This window comes from Monopterus albus, unplaced genomic scaffold (assembly GCF_001952655.1).
Source record: "Monopterus albus unplaced genomic scaffold, M_albus_1.0 scaffold355.1, whole genome shotgun sequence".
Classification (NCBI taxonomy): Eukaryota; Metazoa; Chordata; class Actinopteri; order Synbranchiformes; family Synbranchidae; genus Monopterus; species Monopterus albus.
In genome coordinates, this window is record NW_018128235.1 from 370,755 (window position 1) to 387,558 (window position 16,804).

The 16,804-nt window shown below is 43.4% G+C and overlaps 1 protein-coding gene across 1 annotated transcript in view; it reads right to left on the minus strand.

The window, feature by feature from the left end:
* Positions 1-16,804, minus strand: part of lama1 (laminin, alpha 1) — a 58,825-nt gene that overhangs the window by 12,449 nt on the left and 29,572 nt on the right. The window contains exons 35-62 of the mRNA XM_020625481.1: positions 16,621-16,719; positions 16,262-16,373; positions 15,987-16,131; positions 15,698-15,908; positions 15,045-15,161; positions 14,800-14,963; positions 14,579-14,717; positions 12,188-12,290; positions 11,604-11,720; positions 11,265-11,456; positions 10,860-11,014; positions 10,282-10,425; positions 9,970-10,103; positions 9,663-9,816; positions 9,461-9,585; positions 9,068-9,218; positions 8,849-8,993; positions 7,323-7,464; positions 6,754-6,868; positions 5,675-5,827; positions 5,436-5,587; positions 5,168-5,362; positions 4,904-5,087; positions 2,517-2,623; positions 2,168-2,357; positions 1,607-1,756; positions 1,265-1,418; positions 1,047-1,180 (exon numbers count right to left, since the gene is read on the minus strand). Of these exons, the coding sequence (XP_020481137.1) occupies positions 1,047-1,180; positions 1,265-1,418; positions 1,607-1,756; positions 2,168-2,357; positions 2,517-2,623; positions 4,904-5,087; positions 5,168-5,362; positions 5,436-5,587; positions 5,675-5,827; positions 6,754-6,868; positions 7,323-7,464; positions 8,849-8,993; positions 9,068-9,218; positions 9,461-9,585; positions 9,663-9,816; positions 9,970-10,103; positions 10,282-10,425; positions 10,860-11,014; positions 11,265-11,456; positions 11,604-11,720; positions 12,188-12,290; positions 14,579-14,717; positions 14,800-14,963; positions 15,045-15,161; positions 15,698-15,908; positions 15,987-16,131; positions 16,262-16,373; positions 16,621-16,719 (4,083 nt within the window). The remainder of the gene's footprint in view (positions 1-1,046; positions 1,181-1,264; positions 1,419-1,606; positions 1,757-2,167; positions 2,358-2,516; positions 2,624-4,903; positions 5,088-5,167; positions 5,363-5,435; positions 5,588-5,674; positions 5,828-6,753; positions 6,869-7,322; positions 7,465-8,848; positions 8,994-9,067; positions 9,219-9,460; positions 9,586-9,662; positions 9,817-9,969; positions 10,104-10,281; positions 10,426-10,859; positions 11,015-11,264; positions 11,457-11,603; positions 11,721-12,187; positions 12,291-14,578; positions 14,718-14,799; positions 14,964-15,044; positions 15,162-15,697; positions 15,909-15,986; positions 16,132-16,261; positions 16,374-16,620; positions 16,720-16,804) is intronic.

Sequence of the window (16,804 nt, forward strand, 5' to 3'; positions counted from 1 at the left end):
CATGCACTGGAAACAAGTCTGACTTACTGCCGGCAATGCGAACCAAGCTCCTGCTCTGGTCGGACAGGGACCGGACGGCCCTTAGCAAAGGGCCCCGAACCCCGTACTCCCGGAGCACCCCCCACAGGGCGCTGCGAGGGACACGGTCGAATGCTTTCTCCAGATCCACGAAACACATGTGGACAGGTTGGGCAAACTCCCATGAACCCTCCGCCACCCTGAAGAGGGTATAGAGCTGGTCCAGTGTTCCACGGCCTGGACGAAAACCGCATTGTTTCTCCTGAATCCGAGGTTCGACTATTGGTCAAATTCTCCTCTCCATTACCCTGGCATAGACTTTCTCGGGGAGGCTGAGGAGTGTGATCCCCCTGGTGCAAAGTGGATTGGGCAGCAGTCGAAGGCAGGGGCCCCGACGACCTGATCTCTGGACACGGAGACTAGCCCTGGAGACATGGAATGTCACCTCGCTGCTATACAAATAAAGTTATTATTATTATTATTATGTTGCAGAGCAGGACTGTCACAGACTGTCTGCACCCTGTGGAAACTACATATCAGGTCCTGTACTGACAGTGTTCAGCTCCTCTGATCAACTTCACCATCAGCCACACTTTTATTCTAACAGAATAAACTTTCATAGTGCAAAGACCAACTAATAAAATCGCAATCACTGCAATTATACAAGAAATGATGCATTTCTATAAAACATCAAGTTGTTGCTCCAACTTCTCAACCAATCAACTCTCAGATCAGGTCAGTGTCAGGCGTTTCCCATCATGCCCTGTGCTCCTGTGGTCAGTGGAGTGCAACTGCGGTGCCTGGCTCCAAAAACTGCAGCTGCCTTGATGCCGTGACAACATTGTTGACCACGTGAGTCTTACATCAGAAGAAGAATGGGATCGAGTGATCGAGTCAGGCATAAAACTAACCTGCACGCATCCTGCGCCGATCTCCGGTGATCAATTCTGCACAGATCTGGGTCATCTCAAATGCATCTAATGCTTTACCTGTCTGTAGCTAGACATGGTAGGTAAGCCCGTACTCACCTGGCCACTGATCATCTCCAATCCGATGGCGTCAACCTTTGCACTACTGATTCCCAGAAACACACCCTCTGATTGGCTTGTTCGAAACTCCAAAGACACAGACACGTCAGAGCCAACCTTATACCCATCATGCACTGCAATAACAGACACACACAAGTTAACACCTGGTCATATACAATTCATTTAAAGTTTTTTGCTATCATTCATGGTGAACTCACTGAGGACGGCATATCCACTGCCATTAAAGTAACTTCCTGTCTGGTCTTTAGTGAAACAGGAAGTGACATCATGCTGCGAGTATGGCTGGGACAGGTCCAACATGGCCCCATTCAAACTGACAAACTGAACACAACCTGGAAAACTGCTGCTCACCTGAGAGACAGACAGGTGACACAGGTTCATTAAGGTTTAATGACATCACATGTTTGAAACGAGACTCGGGTGAGGTGATGGCATCATGATAACAGGTGAAATTTTAAAATGTTATTGTATGAAACCTGTTTAGATAATTAAATCCTCAGTATTTGTAAACAAAAAATTAAGGATGTAAAAGGTCATACATTGATCCTCCTGGCAGTGTAGGTGTGTGGAAGTCCTCCCAGGTAAAGTCTGCTGTCCACATCCAGCTGGTTTCCTTTAATTGTCACAGAGTCAGGACTCAAAGCATTGACCGACACGGACATCGACCGCCGACTAACCTTTGCACTCACCTGAGGAAGACAGACAGGTAAAATATGAGTCAGTAGTGGAAACAGAAATCATAGTGTGGGTGGGCCTCTTCCACTGGTCACATAGTGATTATTGACAGCATTTCATTGTATAAGCAGCTTTTTTCTCCCCTAACTCTTGTGATTGTTTGGGCCCGGGTAGGCCCTAGCCCTAACTTAATGTTAAATTATAACAGTAAATAACATAGCTGGAACTAATGCTGCAGCCAGTTTAGCTAATGTTAATCTAATCTGGATATAATGATGAAAATCAGGTATCAAGTTATTGACTGGGATATAATAAGCTCAAAATTACTTACAAAGTGATGAAACATAAGACATCTTTCTTGCTTAGAGCACTGAAAGATTAAGTTACAGTTTTGCATGTGTTTTTTGTGTAAAATATTAACTCACGGTGTGCCAGTCTCCATCATTAATAGTGACAGAGGAGGTGATGGAGGCTGGGCCTTTCCCCAGGTTAGCTGACATCATCATTCTCCCCCCGAACAGTCTCAGGGAGATGAAGTCCATCTGTCTGGAGTCGGAGAGGAGGAAGATCAAACCATCCAGAGCCCGGCTTCGAACTGACAACCTCACCAACACACTGACGACAAAGACAATAAAACCAGAATGGAGATACAAGAGAGGAGAGGCAGAGATATAGTCCTATTTTACACAGAGAACAACTGGAGTCATGCCCCTCTGACTGAAGCCCCGCCCACTAGTAACAGGAGCCCTGTCCCTCATTGCCAAGGTGTCTCACCTTTTTCTGACAGTCTTGGGGTTGATGATGAAGGTCATGTGACTGTGTCTGGACAAACCAAACTGAGCCGCTGATGGCAGGAAAGTGGGCTCTGCCTCCGACACACACTACATAACAATCAATAACCAATAAGCAGTAACCACTAATCAGTTAAAAATAATCAAGTCAGTGGACAAACAACAATAAACAATAATCCATATCTGATAGTAGGTTAACCAGTAACTAATAATCAGTGACTAACAATCACCTACCAATGAATAATCAATGAACCGTAACTAATAACACTGACCAGGAATTAGTAGTGCTGACCAATACTAAAACATAATATGACTCTTCATAAATTAATACACTGACCAGGAATCCAGATACTGATATTCAATAATACTCAATACATTTTAAACTAATTTGTTACTGTTATCAATAATCAATAATTAAGGAATTGAATGATTTCTATGATCCATAATAATTACCACATTGATTATGTTACTAATAATCAATAATTGTGACACTGACTACTGTTATAACTAATAATAAAAAAATTCAGTACTCTGTCATAGATGTATTGATTAGCATCATCATTAATCAATAATAGACTGATTAATGTTACATTAATAAAAGCATTCATTACTATGATCAATAACCAATAATATTGGTAATCATTTTCAAAAATTGATAAGAAGGCATTGATTACAGGTGTCAGCAACAGTTAATGCACACACTGCTATACAGTGCCTTGCGAAAGTATTTAGCCCCCTTGAACTTTGCGACCTTTTGCCACATTTCAGGCTTCAAACATAAAGATATAAAACTGTAATTTTTTGTGAAGAATCAACAACAAGTGGGACACAATCATGAAGTGGAACGAAATTTATTGGATATTTCAAACGTTTTTAACAAATAAAAAAACTGAAAAATTGGGCGTGCAAAATTATTCAACCCCCTTAAGTTAATACGTTGTAGCGCCACCTTTTGCTGCGATTACAGCTGTAAGTCACTTGGGGTATGTCTCTATCAGTTTTGCACATCGAGAGACTGAAATTTTTGCCCATTCCGCCTTGCAAAACAGCTCGAGCTCAGTGAGGTTGGATGGAGAGCGTTTGTGAACAGCAGTTGTCAGTTCTTTCCACAGATTCTCGATTGGATTCAGGTCTGGACTTTGACTTGGCCATTCTAACACCTAGATATGTTTATTTGTGAACCATTCCATTGTAGATTTTGCTTTATGTTTTGGATCATTGTCTTGTTGGAAGACAAATCTCCATCCCAGTCTCAGGTCTTTTGCAGACTCCATCAGGTTTCCTTCCAGAATGGTCCTGTATTTGGCTCCATCCATCTTCCCATCAATTTTAACCATCTTCCCTGTCCCTGCTGAAGAAAAGCAGGCCCAAAACATGATGCTGCCACCACCATGTTTGACAATGGGGATGGTGTGTTCAGGGTGATGAGCTGTGTTGCTTTTACGCCAAACATAACGTTTTGCATTGTTGCCAAAAAGTTCGATTTTGGTTTCATCTGACCAGAGCACCTTCTTCCACATGTTTGGTGTGTCTCCCAGGTGGCTTGTGGCAAACTTTAAACGACACTTTTTATGGATATCTTTAAGAAATGGCTTTCTTCTTGCCACTCTTCCATAAAGGCCAGATTTGTGCAGTATACGACTGATTGTTGTCCTATGGACAGAGTCTCCCACCTCAGCTGTAGATCTCTGCAGTTCATCCAGAGTGATCATGGGCCTCTTGGCTGCATCTCTGATCAGTCTTCTCCTTGTATGAGCTGAAAGTTTAGAGGGACGGCCAGGTCTTGGTAGATTTGCAGTGGTCTGATACTCCTTCCATTTCAATATTATCGCTTGCACAGTGCTCCTTGGGATGTTTAAAGCTTGGGAAATCTTTTTGTATCCAAATCCGGCTTTAAACTTCTCCACAACAGTATCTCGGACCTGCCTGGTGTGTTCCTTGTTCTTCATGATGCTCTCTGCGCTTTAAACAGACCTCTGAGACTATCACAGTGCAGGTGCATTTATACGGAGACTTGATTACACACAGGTGGATTCTATTTATCATCATTAGTCATTTAGGTCAACATTGGATCATTCAGAGATCCTCACTGAACTTCTGGAGAGAGTTTGCTGCACTGAAAGTAAAGGGGCTGAATAATTTTGCACGCCCAATTATTCAGTTTTTTATTTGTTAAAAAAGTTTGAAATATCCAATAAATTTCGTTCCACTTCATGATTGTGTCCCACTTGTTGTTGATTCTTCACAAAAAATTACAGTTTTATATCTTTATGTTTGAAGCCTGAAATGTGGCAAAAGGTTGCAAAGTTCAAGGGGGCCGAATACTTTCGCAAGGCACTGTATATAATCAATAATAAACATATTAATTACCGTTAGGGCTCCAGGTGTGTGTGCACTCAGGTGTGTGGGCCGGGTTAGAAACAGGTGCACAGGGTCTGAAGTTGGTTCTATATCTTGGTCATCTGGAAGCACCACCCCCCCAGCCCTCTCCTCCAATAGGCAGCTGCTGAGCTCCACTCCCTCATACCGCACAGCTCCTGATAGGTCAATGAGCCTGAAAGCATGCCTCCAATCAAAACACAATCGGAGAGACAGAGAGCTCTGTGTGCCTGTGTGTGTGTGTGTGTGTCTTACACTCCGCCCACCACCAGGTGTTGGATGCAGCCTCTGAACAACCTGGATAAATGCTGTAATCTGAGTGGCAGATGGGACTCCTCCTCTGAGGGCAGCCCACCAATGAATAGTGAGGCTGGAGAGAGATGAGAAAATCCGACCGGCAACAGAGAGGTGGACTTCAGGTGTTCCTCATCCACCTGTATGGACAGAGATCTGAGACAGGCAGGTAATGTACAATATTTACTGAACAGGTGAGACAGGGGTGTGTTTCCATGGTAACACCTACTTCCTGTTGATAGAGATAATCACAGAGTGTTTCTCTCCATCACTGAAAGATCCTCCACCACGTTTCATCACCATCAGCCACCGAGAGGCCCCACCCACCTCACCGAGCCCCGCCTCCAACACACCTGAGACCAGGTGAACAGACAGGAAGTGCTGCAAACACACACACAGGATACAGTTATACAGCTTCTTTACATGTATGTGAATAACACCTGGTGTACACTGGTTATGTGATCTCACCTGTCTGTCTGAGCGCTTGTTGCTGAAGGCAGCCAGCAGGACTCCTGACTGGTTCTTGGAGGAGAAGGAGAAGAGAAGCTCCACCTCCTGATCGAGTGAAGGAGGAGCGATCTGAATGAAGCCTCCACCCAGCACCGACACACTCCTCACTGCCTGAGACATGATCAATCAGAGTCATTGAGGAATTACTGATAATTGCACAGTCAACAAGTATAACAAAGGTTATTGATTACAGATTTTCAGAGACTGGACTGAGTCTGTACAACTTATCAATATGATAGATCACGGTTGATCCAAAAGCAGCAGACATTAGCTCAGTTGACAGGATTACTCAGTTTTATTTATATATAGTCCTCACATGAATAATGTTATATTGATTATTAATAGTATAACTGTTATTGTATAATATAATGTTATTGATGAATAAACTTGAGTGCCAACTCAACCGATGGCTCTAACCATCGGGGGCAACGGTGGGGGGGTTCAGTGTCTTGCCCAAGGACACTTCAACACATGGACTACAAGCACTGAGATTCAAACCTCCAACCTTCTGGTTGGGAGACGACTGCTCTACCCACTGCACCACTGTTGCCTCCTCCTTCACCATTATTTGATGTTTCCTTCTTTATGAGTAGCACTGTGTAAGTTTAGCTTTTGTTTTGAGACAATTTACTACAATCTACATTATTTATACTGTGTAAATAATAATGTCATAATGTAAAAATGTGTTTTAATCTTCTGATTCTATATTTTGTTTTCTTGTATAAAATACACTTTTTAAACTTTTGTTGAAATTTGTATTTTATATTGTTGTACTATGTAATTGTGTCATATGTTATTTTAAATTTGCTGATCTTATGAATGAATGAAACTTTTTAAAAGATTAACAACCGTGCAGATCCAGGGGGTATCTTGGTCCCCAACTGGCTCTTTTTCCCTGTACATACAACTCAGGCCACTGAGAGTTACTGATCCCAGCCAAAGGCCCTTCGGCTGCCAGCTGGTTCTCAGCCAGTTACTGCTGCATGTGAAGAGTGTGTGTGTGTATACTGTTTATACAGCATATGTATAAGTAGTACCTCAAGTACACAACCTTTCCTAACTCCGTATGCATCTCTCAGCAGGTCAAAATTAGACCGAGCGATCTCCACATTCTTTATGCAGCCGACATATGACCTGGACACCACCGGTCGCCTAGCAACCACACAGACAATCAGGTGAGTTGAAATACACACATCTTATGATATCCCAGTACATAGCTTCCCTGTGGAGATTAATAAAGCAGTCTATGTGTACATCCCAAGTCTCTTATATGATTGTTCCTACATCCTCAGAACAACTTCCGGGTCGACCAAGGACATTCCAGGCTTCTTATATCGGCTCTGAGGAGCTAGGGTACACATGCCCCTTTATCAGAAACTAGTTGGTGACTGGACGCTTCAGATGAGGGATCTGAGAAAAAGACATCTCATGTCATTAATAACATGTTTCCTCAAGTCCTCTCTCTTTGTGTTTTCCTTGCATCTTATGTAGGAGGGACTAAAATGCAAGGAAAAGATGCAAGTAAGGGAAATGATGATGCTTATAAGAGACTTGGGGTGTAGCCTATCTATCCCTTCATCCCAACATGATACCTTCAAAGCCTCACCTGATTGGTTTGGAGGCAGGAAGTCCTCCGATATAGATAGGATCGAGATCGGACCGGTTGAGATCCGAGGCTTTACCAGGAGACTCTGCCTCCAAAACCTCCTTCTCTGATGGTTGGTTGGCTGCCATGATGGACAGGTAACCTGGACACAAAAGGCTGAACTCTGTCATATGGTCGAATAGCTTCAGAAAACCCCACCACCAGATCAAAGGCATTTTCTGAAACACTCTGACATCACAGCCACCTCACTCAGTGATTGGGCAGCTGTGTGCAGGTGAGAAAGTAGGCAGGGCTTTAACTGAGCTTGACAACATCGACAACATGTAAGAATTTACCTCTATATTTAAACTACATCCTGTCTCCAGTCTCTCTGTGAGGCCCAACCTTTACCTCCACTTTTGTATGGATGTTCACAACAGAGGCAGCAGGTATCAGTTGAAGTCTTAGCACTATGAACACATACGAGCCAAAAGCCTGCAGTTAAACTCTCAGCACCTTCTGGTGGAAAACTAGTCACTGACACCTGACAACACCTGATATCAGTGAGGTTAGCCCTGCCTTCACACACCTGATAATGTGACAGTAAATACACAACACCGAACTACAAGAGTGCAGTACAGCTACAGTAGAACTACAATAAATATATTTAAAAGAAACACTGAGGATATTGAGAAACACCTGTACTGTCCTTAATCTTAACCCACCTGTTATGTTCCTGGGTTAACTTTACCATTACTAACCATTTCAGTCATCATTTAGTGCAATGGTGTTCTTTACCTCTCATAGATTATGGTTCAGTGAGGATAATGCACTTGTTTTTTATAAAAGAAAATGCATGTTAAAACTTTTTGTAATGTACATTGGAAAGATTTAAATATAAAATACATTAATTTTACATTTCACATTGATTTTTTTTTTATTTTATTTGACATTTTGAAATCTTTTCTTTTTATGAATTGATGTTGATAAATTAACATGAGACACCTCTTCTGTTCTGTATCTTTGTAATATAAACATGTAGGGGGAGGTTGCAAATATGTGAAATGAACCATTTTCATTTTATATGTTGATTACACCTATTAAGCAAAGCAGAAGAAGTTTCATACCAATAAAATACTTTTAACTATTGTTTTTAGATGTTTAAACTTTACAATAATATATCAGGAGGGTTAACTTTACAGTACAGCATTAGTACAGTACTTCTAATCATAGTTCAGTAATGGTAAAACAGCCCATTAGTCATGCTGCTACAGTAGTTACTGTAACAGTAATGTAGAAGTAATCTATGAGCAGCAGTAGTATTAGTGCTGCAGCTTTCAGCAGTGATGTGAATAGTAGTCAATAGTAGTCATACTGGGGCAGTAGTAATACTGAAGTGGTACTACATGAGCAGCAGTGGGATTTTATTTTCTGAGCTTCAGTGGTGGTAGTAGTACATCACCAGGAGTATTTCAACACTTTATCAATCAGAGTATCTGTACTGTAGAATTGCAGTATGTTAACAGTAGTAGTACTTGTAGAAGTACCTTTGCGCTTGTTCCTCTGTAGTGTGATCTTGTACCACATGCCAGTGTTGTACTTCCTGTTAGAGGTCAGAATCAGAGTACCTGAGCCAAGGTCAAAGGTTAGATGGACATGACCCTCCACCAGCTCCATGGATAGGAAGTCTCGCTGTAGGAGACAGGAAATGAAGTTGTGTGCGTCTCCTTCACAATAAGAGCCTTAATAAAAAGTGCATGACGTACAGTGTTGTTGGAGGCCAGATAGAGCAGTAATCCGCCCGGTGACAGTGTTTTAAACAGCAAAACGACAGAGGTAGTGGTCACCCTCAAAGACTTCTGAACCAGTGAGAATCCAGATCCATCAAAGTGGAAGGACGTCCCTTCAGCCTGGGGACTAAGAGACAGGCAGATAGAGAGGCAGGCAGGTAGAGGCACAGAAGTTAGGGTTTAGACTGCTGAAGTCTCAAAGATGCAAATCAGAACTTCCATTGGAAATTTGCAAATTTAGCTGAGCACAGCTGAACTATATGGTACGACTACACTGCTCACATGTATAGCAGAACAGCTGTGGTGATACAAGCGCTTTGTCATTCATCTTCACTACCCTAGTGTGTGGTGGTACACCTGTCTTAGTACCTGCTGAAGCAGCCCCCACACTCTCCCTCTCTGCTGTCATAGTTCCACAGTCCAATGTTTCTCTCATTGAGTGTTGCTTCACTCAGACAGCCCTGGAAGGTGGAAGACCTCAGTGCTGTGGGGCTCTGACATCACACATACATACACACAGTTACCACCTGTACACCTCCGCATACATCTGTACAGCTGACATGTGCATTACCTGTGTGTGAGCTGCCAGTCCTCCAATATGGATCACTGTGTTTTTGTCAATGTCCAAAACTCGGGATGATCCTGGGGATGTTGCTGTTACCATGGGCAATGGAGTCGACTCAGAGTCCAGCTGATGTACCGACAAAGATACATGGGCACCAAACCTGCCAACATCACATCATGACATCATCACATCCAACACAACCTTTGATGCCCATAATCCAGCTAATAATTAGTCTCTCCAGCTGTTTCTTCAGTCAGGTTATCAGTTCTGGTCAGGTGATCTTTATGTGATCAGAGAGTTGGTGTGAATTTACCGAGTAGCGTTGATTAGGGTCCATCTATTGTTGGTGATGTCCAACCCAGGAAACTCCAGTCTGCTGCTTCCTGAACCCACATCCCACACCAGAGAAATCTCCCCATCATGCATCTCTACGGCCAGGTAATCCACCTGAGTACATGGCAGATGTTAGCAAAGGGTTCATTTAGACTACAGAGATGTAGGACTGCAGTGACACTGAGTCCAAACAAACAACTACAGCGACACATGTGTCTACTTGTATGTGTATGTGTGTTGTCTGTGGTGTTGCACTGTGCGTTACATTGGGTTGTGTATTGTGTACCGGTACCGTAGTGTTGCTGCCCAGGTAGAAAAGCAGGTTTTCTCTACTCGACGTCTTCAGGATCAGGCTCAGAGTGTTGAAGTTGCTCGACTCAATCTGTGGTCTGTAGGATCGAATGCAGTCTCTGCCCGCTTGCACCGCCACCTTTATCTTATGACATCAACATTATTAATCAGTTTAGATTCTTATTTAATTCCTATTTCTTCAGCTACCATTAGTAGCGACTTTAACTGGATATTCACTGTTTCATCCATCCCCTCAAAATAAATGAGTATTTCTGAGTGGAGTTTTCTTTTTAGACACATGTAGGTCAGACTGATACGATCTGTTGGACAGATTGTGATGAAACAGTTCCTCTCACAATAAATAATAATTTTGATAAACTTATGACTTTTCATCTAGTGCCATCATCAAGTCAATTGATCCAAAACCTATTAAACTAAAACATCCCCATCAGCTTCAGCTGTACTGTGTTTACATGCTAACGTTAGACTAAGATGCTGAACATGGAAAAACATTAAACCTATTCACTGTCAGTGTTAACATTGTGTAAGCATTTAATCAGTATATATGTGTTTATGTACCGATGCGGCCTGTTGTCGGGCCTGATCGATCAGCTCTCGGATGTCAGACAGGTTCCTGCTAAGTGTTTCTCCCAGCATGCTCAGTGGCTTGATCTGCTCCAGAAGATGCTGTGTACGATGCTCCACCTCCTCCAGCTTACGCTGTGCCTCATTGGCTGAGCACACAGGAAAACAGAGTGTTATAACTCCATAAAACATTTTTCTGGTATTCTGGTTAATGAAACTGATTGTCTTAAAGAGCCCATGGCATGGGTTAGGTGTTAGGCTGTTGTTCACTTTCGATGCAACACCGGCAGCAGGAGGTGTGCACATTCATGAACTATCCTCTTATTTTTAGGAAGAGGCTCTCAGGATTTATCGTTCTGAAATAATTAATGAATGAATGAATTTAATGAACCTGCCAACCTGCAGAGTGCGTGTGAGTTGCCAGCTGGTTGGTCTTCCTCACTGTGTCATTGGTGCTCTCCAGCATAGAAGAAGAATTCTGCAGCTGATCTCTGAGTTTCTGCAGCTGCTGCAGAGCCACCTGCAGGTCGGAATGTGCTACTGCAGTTTGCAGCTGCGCCTGCTGAGCCTGCTGTAGAGGCACGAACGAACCTGATGAAGCAACGATCAATGCTTTAGTCAACACATCAAGGTATCACTATATCAACACACCAACATATCAATCAATACACCAATAAATGAATGCATCAACATATCAATACACCAGAGTTGGAAGAGGACGAGCCTGAATAGGCTGACCGTTAGACAGGTTCTGCAGCTCTCCGATTGGCTGACAGAGGAGGAGGCTGGTGTTACGAATGCTCTCTCTGACCAATCCCAGTCTACTGGTAACCATGGAAATGTTGAGCCGCAGGTCTGAGGAGACAGACACATTCCTTATGTCATCAGACACAGATTAATAGACAGGTAAACAGACATGTAATCAGCTAATCCTACAGACGTACACTTATTTTTATTTATAATCTTATTATACATTTTTACAGAGTTTGAGTCTGATTATTTTCTAATTCTTCTTAGGTTTCCCAATGTGGCCGTTTTGCTTGGTTCAACTTGACCCATCTGATCAAAGTGACCGCTGACAGAACCAAAAAGGCACCAGGATCAATCAAGCCTAGCTGTTAGCCTGTTCTGGAGCAGGCTAGCTGCACAGAATAAATCTCCATAGAAACTTAATTTAACTTGTTTTCATGCAACTTAGTCAGGTCTAAATTCATAACTGGAAAATCCTGGCTTAATCCCTTATCTTAGATTTGTGCAATGCTCCCCAGGTAATCAGACAGGTAAACAGACAGACAGATAGAGAGACAGACAGGCAAACACACCTTTGGCCGTCTTGTTGATTTGTCGACTTTTTTCAAAAGCAGCAGCGCTAATATTCGGTCTGACCCTGCCCTCCTCTGACACTGGCTGTTCTGTTTGAGCAGACTGAAGCACACACACATGACAACTTTAGACAGGTGTGTAAAAACAAAATGGCTGCTGACCCAGGGGGGTCCTTCGTATGTGGATTAGCAGCGTTAATAATAATCACCTTTATTTGGCCAAGTATGTTACACATAAGGAATTTGTTTCCAGTACAGACATCTGTGGCACCAATTTAGCCGATGGCTCTAACCAACTTCGGGGTTCAGTGTCTTGCCCAAGGACACTTCAACATGTGGGCTGCAAGCACCAAGATTCAAACCTTCAACTCTGTGGTTGGGAGACGACTACTCTACCCATTGAACCACAGTCGTTAACAAGTTAATCTAAAATCTGCTCGGGACCAGGTTAGTTCTCAGCCTTATTCAATGTAAACAAGATAACTTCACAGATTTAAAGGGTCTCGGAGCAGGAAGCAACTCGCTGACACCTGAGCCTTTATAATAAGCCATGAGTTTAAAAAAAACTGACTGGGTGATCGACAGAACCCTTTGGCCTGACCCAAATCATTTTAATCAAACAGTACCATTTCAGTCAAGAGGAAATAATTTACTGAGGTGGACTGTTGGCGACCCGTACTAAGTTACCACCACACAGCCAGTGTGCACTGACCTGAGGTTGTTATGTGGAAAATGTAACAAGCAGCACTGCTTTCTGAGCAATTTGAAAAGTGTACCTGGCTCTGAATCTGTTCCTGTGAGTTGACATAGTCTGCCTTCTTCCTATGCACCTTAAAAGCAAAGGGTTTAAAGCCAATTATTACAGTTTTTCTCAATACAGGCTACTGTCAATTCAAAAGGGATTCCCACCCCTACAGTTTGTGCATATTTTACTGCTGTAAATTTATATTGAACCTGAACAAACAGCACTTGGAACATGCAAAGAGTGAAGGCTTGGGAATCCTTTCTGACAAGACTGGAGCTATGTGGAATTCATAACAGAACTTGACATTTGAACAACTGCATGAACTAATGCGCACAAACTGTGCATGAGCTTCTACCTTCTAACTGAAGCTGTGTGAGACCATATATGCTATTTTCACCCTCACCACACCGGACGGTGACATCATCGAGTAAAGGTGCTGCACTGACCAGTCAGGTATAGGGGACAATCAGAACATGGACACCCATGAGAAGAAGACTCTTTTGTTTAACTTATTCATTCACTGCTACTCACTGTCAATCTGGGCCATAGTTAATACAGCATAACAACACACCATGCATTTTCGTTAGCACTGGGTGTTAAACTTTAATCTACCGATGCCGACACACTGGTGGTAGAATTGGTGCTAAGGTGCAGTCGGCTATGTTAGTGTAGTGTAGTTAGGGAACAGAGAACAGACATTAGCTGCATGACTAACCAAAACACGACAGAAAGTCATGGGCTGGAAACATGAATGAAGTCACTTGCGTTGACTTGACACAATCGTATACGCCTACATCACTCCCCCTGCAGCCCCTTGCCCCCTGACCAGCGCAGCCCCGTGCGTTAAAACACAGCAGGGGGTTGTGTTTTTGCCAGACTAATGTGAATGTACAGTCACACGCCATCGTACTGGCCTGATTCTCTTATGTACCGATATCACGAGACAGCTTTTGACTCAATGAGAAATATAGCTACATTTTAATATACCCCTAATGATCATACACCCATGCACAGGATTACTATTTAACATGTAAAATTGAGCCGTCATATCAAAGCAGTGTATATGCAGTTGTGGCCACATTAAGTATTTAAATGTGATACTTCTGCATTTAGTTAGTCAAACACTTCTCTCTGCATTCTGCTGAGTTCTGCTTTCGCAGTTACATGCAAATCAAATGCTTAAATTCCTCTTTGTCCACAAGAAGCTCTGCCTCTGCTGCGGTGTCAGGCTGTGCTCTCACCTGCATGCAGCCAATCAGAAACCAGCTGATCATGGTTTCAGCTGTGAATATATAGTCTAGTCACTGTCCAGTCACTAATCCAGCTTTTCTAATCCACAACACAGGTTTAAGAACTGAAATATCCAGATAACCTTAGTTGGCATTAGAAAATCCAAGACTGTTCATTTGATCTGGGATCTGTTTAGCGATGTACGAAGAACACCCCCCCGATGTCGTCTCTAAACTTGACCCCACTGTTTGTGCAAAATGTGATGCCATAGACAAAATGCTTTGTTGGCCCATCAAGAGCAGACAGGTAGATGCTGAAAAACAAAAACTTCAGGTGTGACTGTTACTCTTCAAACTGGGCTTCATGTCTCACATGACTGTGTAACACAGCTGTGCTTTCAATTTGAACACACATACCATGTTGAGAGCGAGGGAGGCGGAGACATGGGCAATCAAGGCCATCTGCTGGGCGGACTCAACTTGCTCTGTGATGTCAGAGTTGAGCTGAACCAACCCGCTGCTGGTCTGAGACACGTTCCACACTGACGGGAGTGAGCTGCAAGAGACAAGAGACTCATTTTATTTTTAATAATACTTTGCAGAAACACACACACACACACACACACACACACAGTTACCTGTGCAGGGAGTGGGCATGGCTCTGCAGCAGGTGGGCTTTGCTCTCTGCAAGGTAAACATTCTCCAGGGCGTCCGTCATCTTCAGTCCAACAACCAAAGCATCCACCCGTTTCCTCAGCAGAGGGTGCCATTGATCCAGCTGACTGCCCAGCACTTCCACCGGCTACCCCAACAGGTGAGGGAGTATCATTAGATAATCATTTATTATTGTTATTCCTTATCTTCAGTCTGTTGAGCGTCTCACCATGATGGTGTTTGTTAACTCCTCCATCACACCGACTGTGTCATCCAGCAGCAGCTGACTCTCCTCCATCAGTGAACCCACAGACTGACACACATCACTGAGGTTCTGACAGATGGACTGAAGGACAGATAGAGTTTTAAAAAGCCTTAACCTGATATGAAAATCAGACATTTTCTGTCAGTGAAAAAAACAATCCTGCAGCACCAACAAAACACACTCACTTAACTAATAGTAAGTCAAAAACTCAGAGCTAGTGAACCGTCTTCCCTCAGTCAACATACAAGCTGTCCAATCAGGCCACCTGGGTCACCTGTCCACTGGTGTGTGTGTTTTACCTGACCGCAGGCATGTGTGGGTCACCTGTCTGCTGGCGTGTGTGGGTCACCTATCCGCTGGTGTGTGTGTTTTACCTGACCCCAGGCGTGTGTGGGTCACCTGTCTGCTGGCATGTGGGTCGCCTGTCCGCTGGCATGTGTGTTTTACCTGTCCGCAGGCATGTGTGGGTCACCTGTCTGCAGGCGTGTGTGTTTTACGTGACCGCAGGCGAGTGTGGGTCGCCTGTCTGCTGGCGTGTGTGGGTCACCTGACCTGAGGCGTGTGTGTTTCATCTGACTGCTGGCGTATGTGTGTCACTTGCGTGGAAGTGTGTTTACCTGATACTGGTGCAGCAGAGTGTGAGCGGCGTCCAACAGTGTATGTGTTTGCACATTTTGTTGTGAAGTATCACTCAGGTGTTTTTGAGCATTTTTCAGCATTTCCATGCTGATGGTGATGGAGGTCGACAGGGGGCAGAGCCTGTTGTTAATTGTTGCCCTGCTCGACAGGAAGTCCACATGCAGCGAGTGCACGAAAGACTCTGACAGACTGAAGAGAAATCATTAACACCTAAGGAGTGGAACATTTATTTATGAATTAATACACATTTATTTATTAAACCTTTACCTGAGCTCCTGATTAGCTGTGGCCTTGGCGGCCATTAGATTGACAGCTCTGATGCTTTCCAAAATGGATGCCAGATGTGTCTGACTGGCTGAACTGAGCTCCTCCTCTGTGGTGTGATTCATATGCCCCACCTCCATTTCCAGCACTGCACCGATCAGATGTCAGAGTTGGTTCATGCTATAGCATTTTAATTACAAACTATTTCCTGCTGGTTATGACGTCACTATGATGTCATCATTAGTCAAGAACTTATTGTCTTCATTCCTGTTGTTTACCCTGAATGTTGTCATGAAGGCTGCTAATGCTCCCCAGCAGCAGTGCACTCTGGGAGAGGCTGAAATTGGTGTAAACATCCACTTCCTCTAGGCTGTTAGAAAGGCGTGTGACCTGGCCAATCAAGAGGCAGGAAAACATGAATCTTTATTACCCAGCTCCAACAATACTGTGCACAGATTTATTATATAATGTACCGTATATTTACTAATGATATTATATTGTGTTTGTAATGCTTTATAATCTGTGTTGTTCTGTGTTTGTCGTGCACTGCGTTGTAATCTGGTTTGTTAAGCTCCTAAAGCCCTGAAGCAAAGAGAAATGAGTGTAATGACCCTTCAACAAAGCCAACAATGCCTACCTGCTGCAGTAAAGTGCTGAGGTCAGAGGTCAAATGATTTAATTCATCTTCTGCTCTGGACAGTGTAAACGTGATGGAGCTGTTCTCGGCAAGCACCACCTGGACCAACACAGAGCAGGTAACCTTACCTTTTATGGTCAGGAAGCAACACACAAACATTCATGCAGTCATACAAAGATATAAT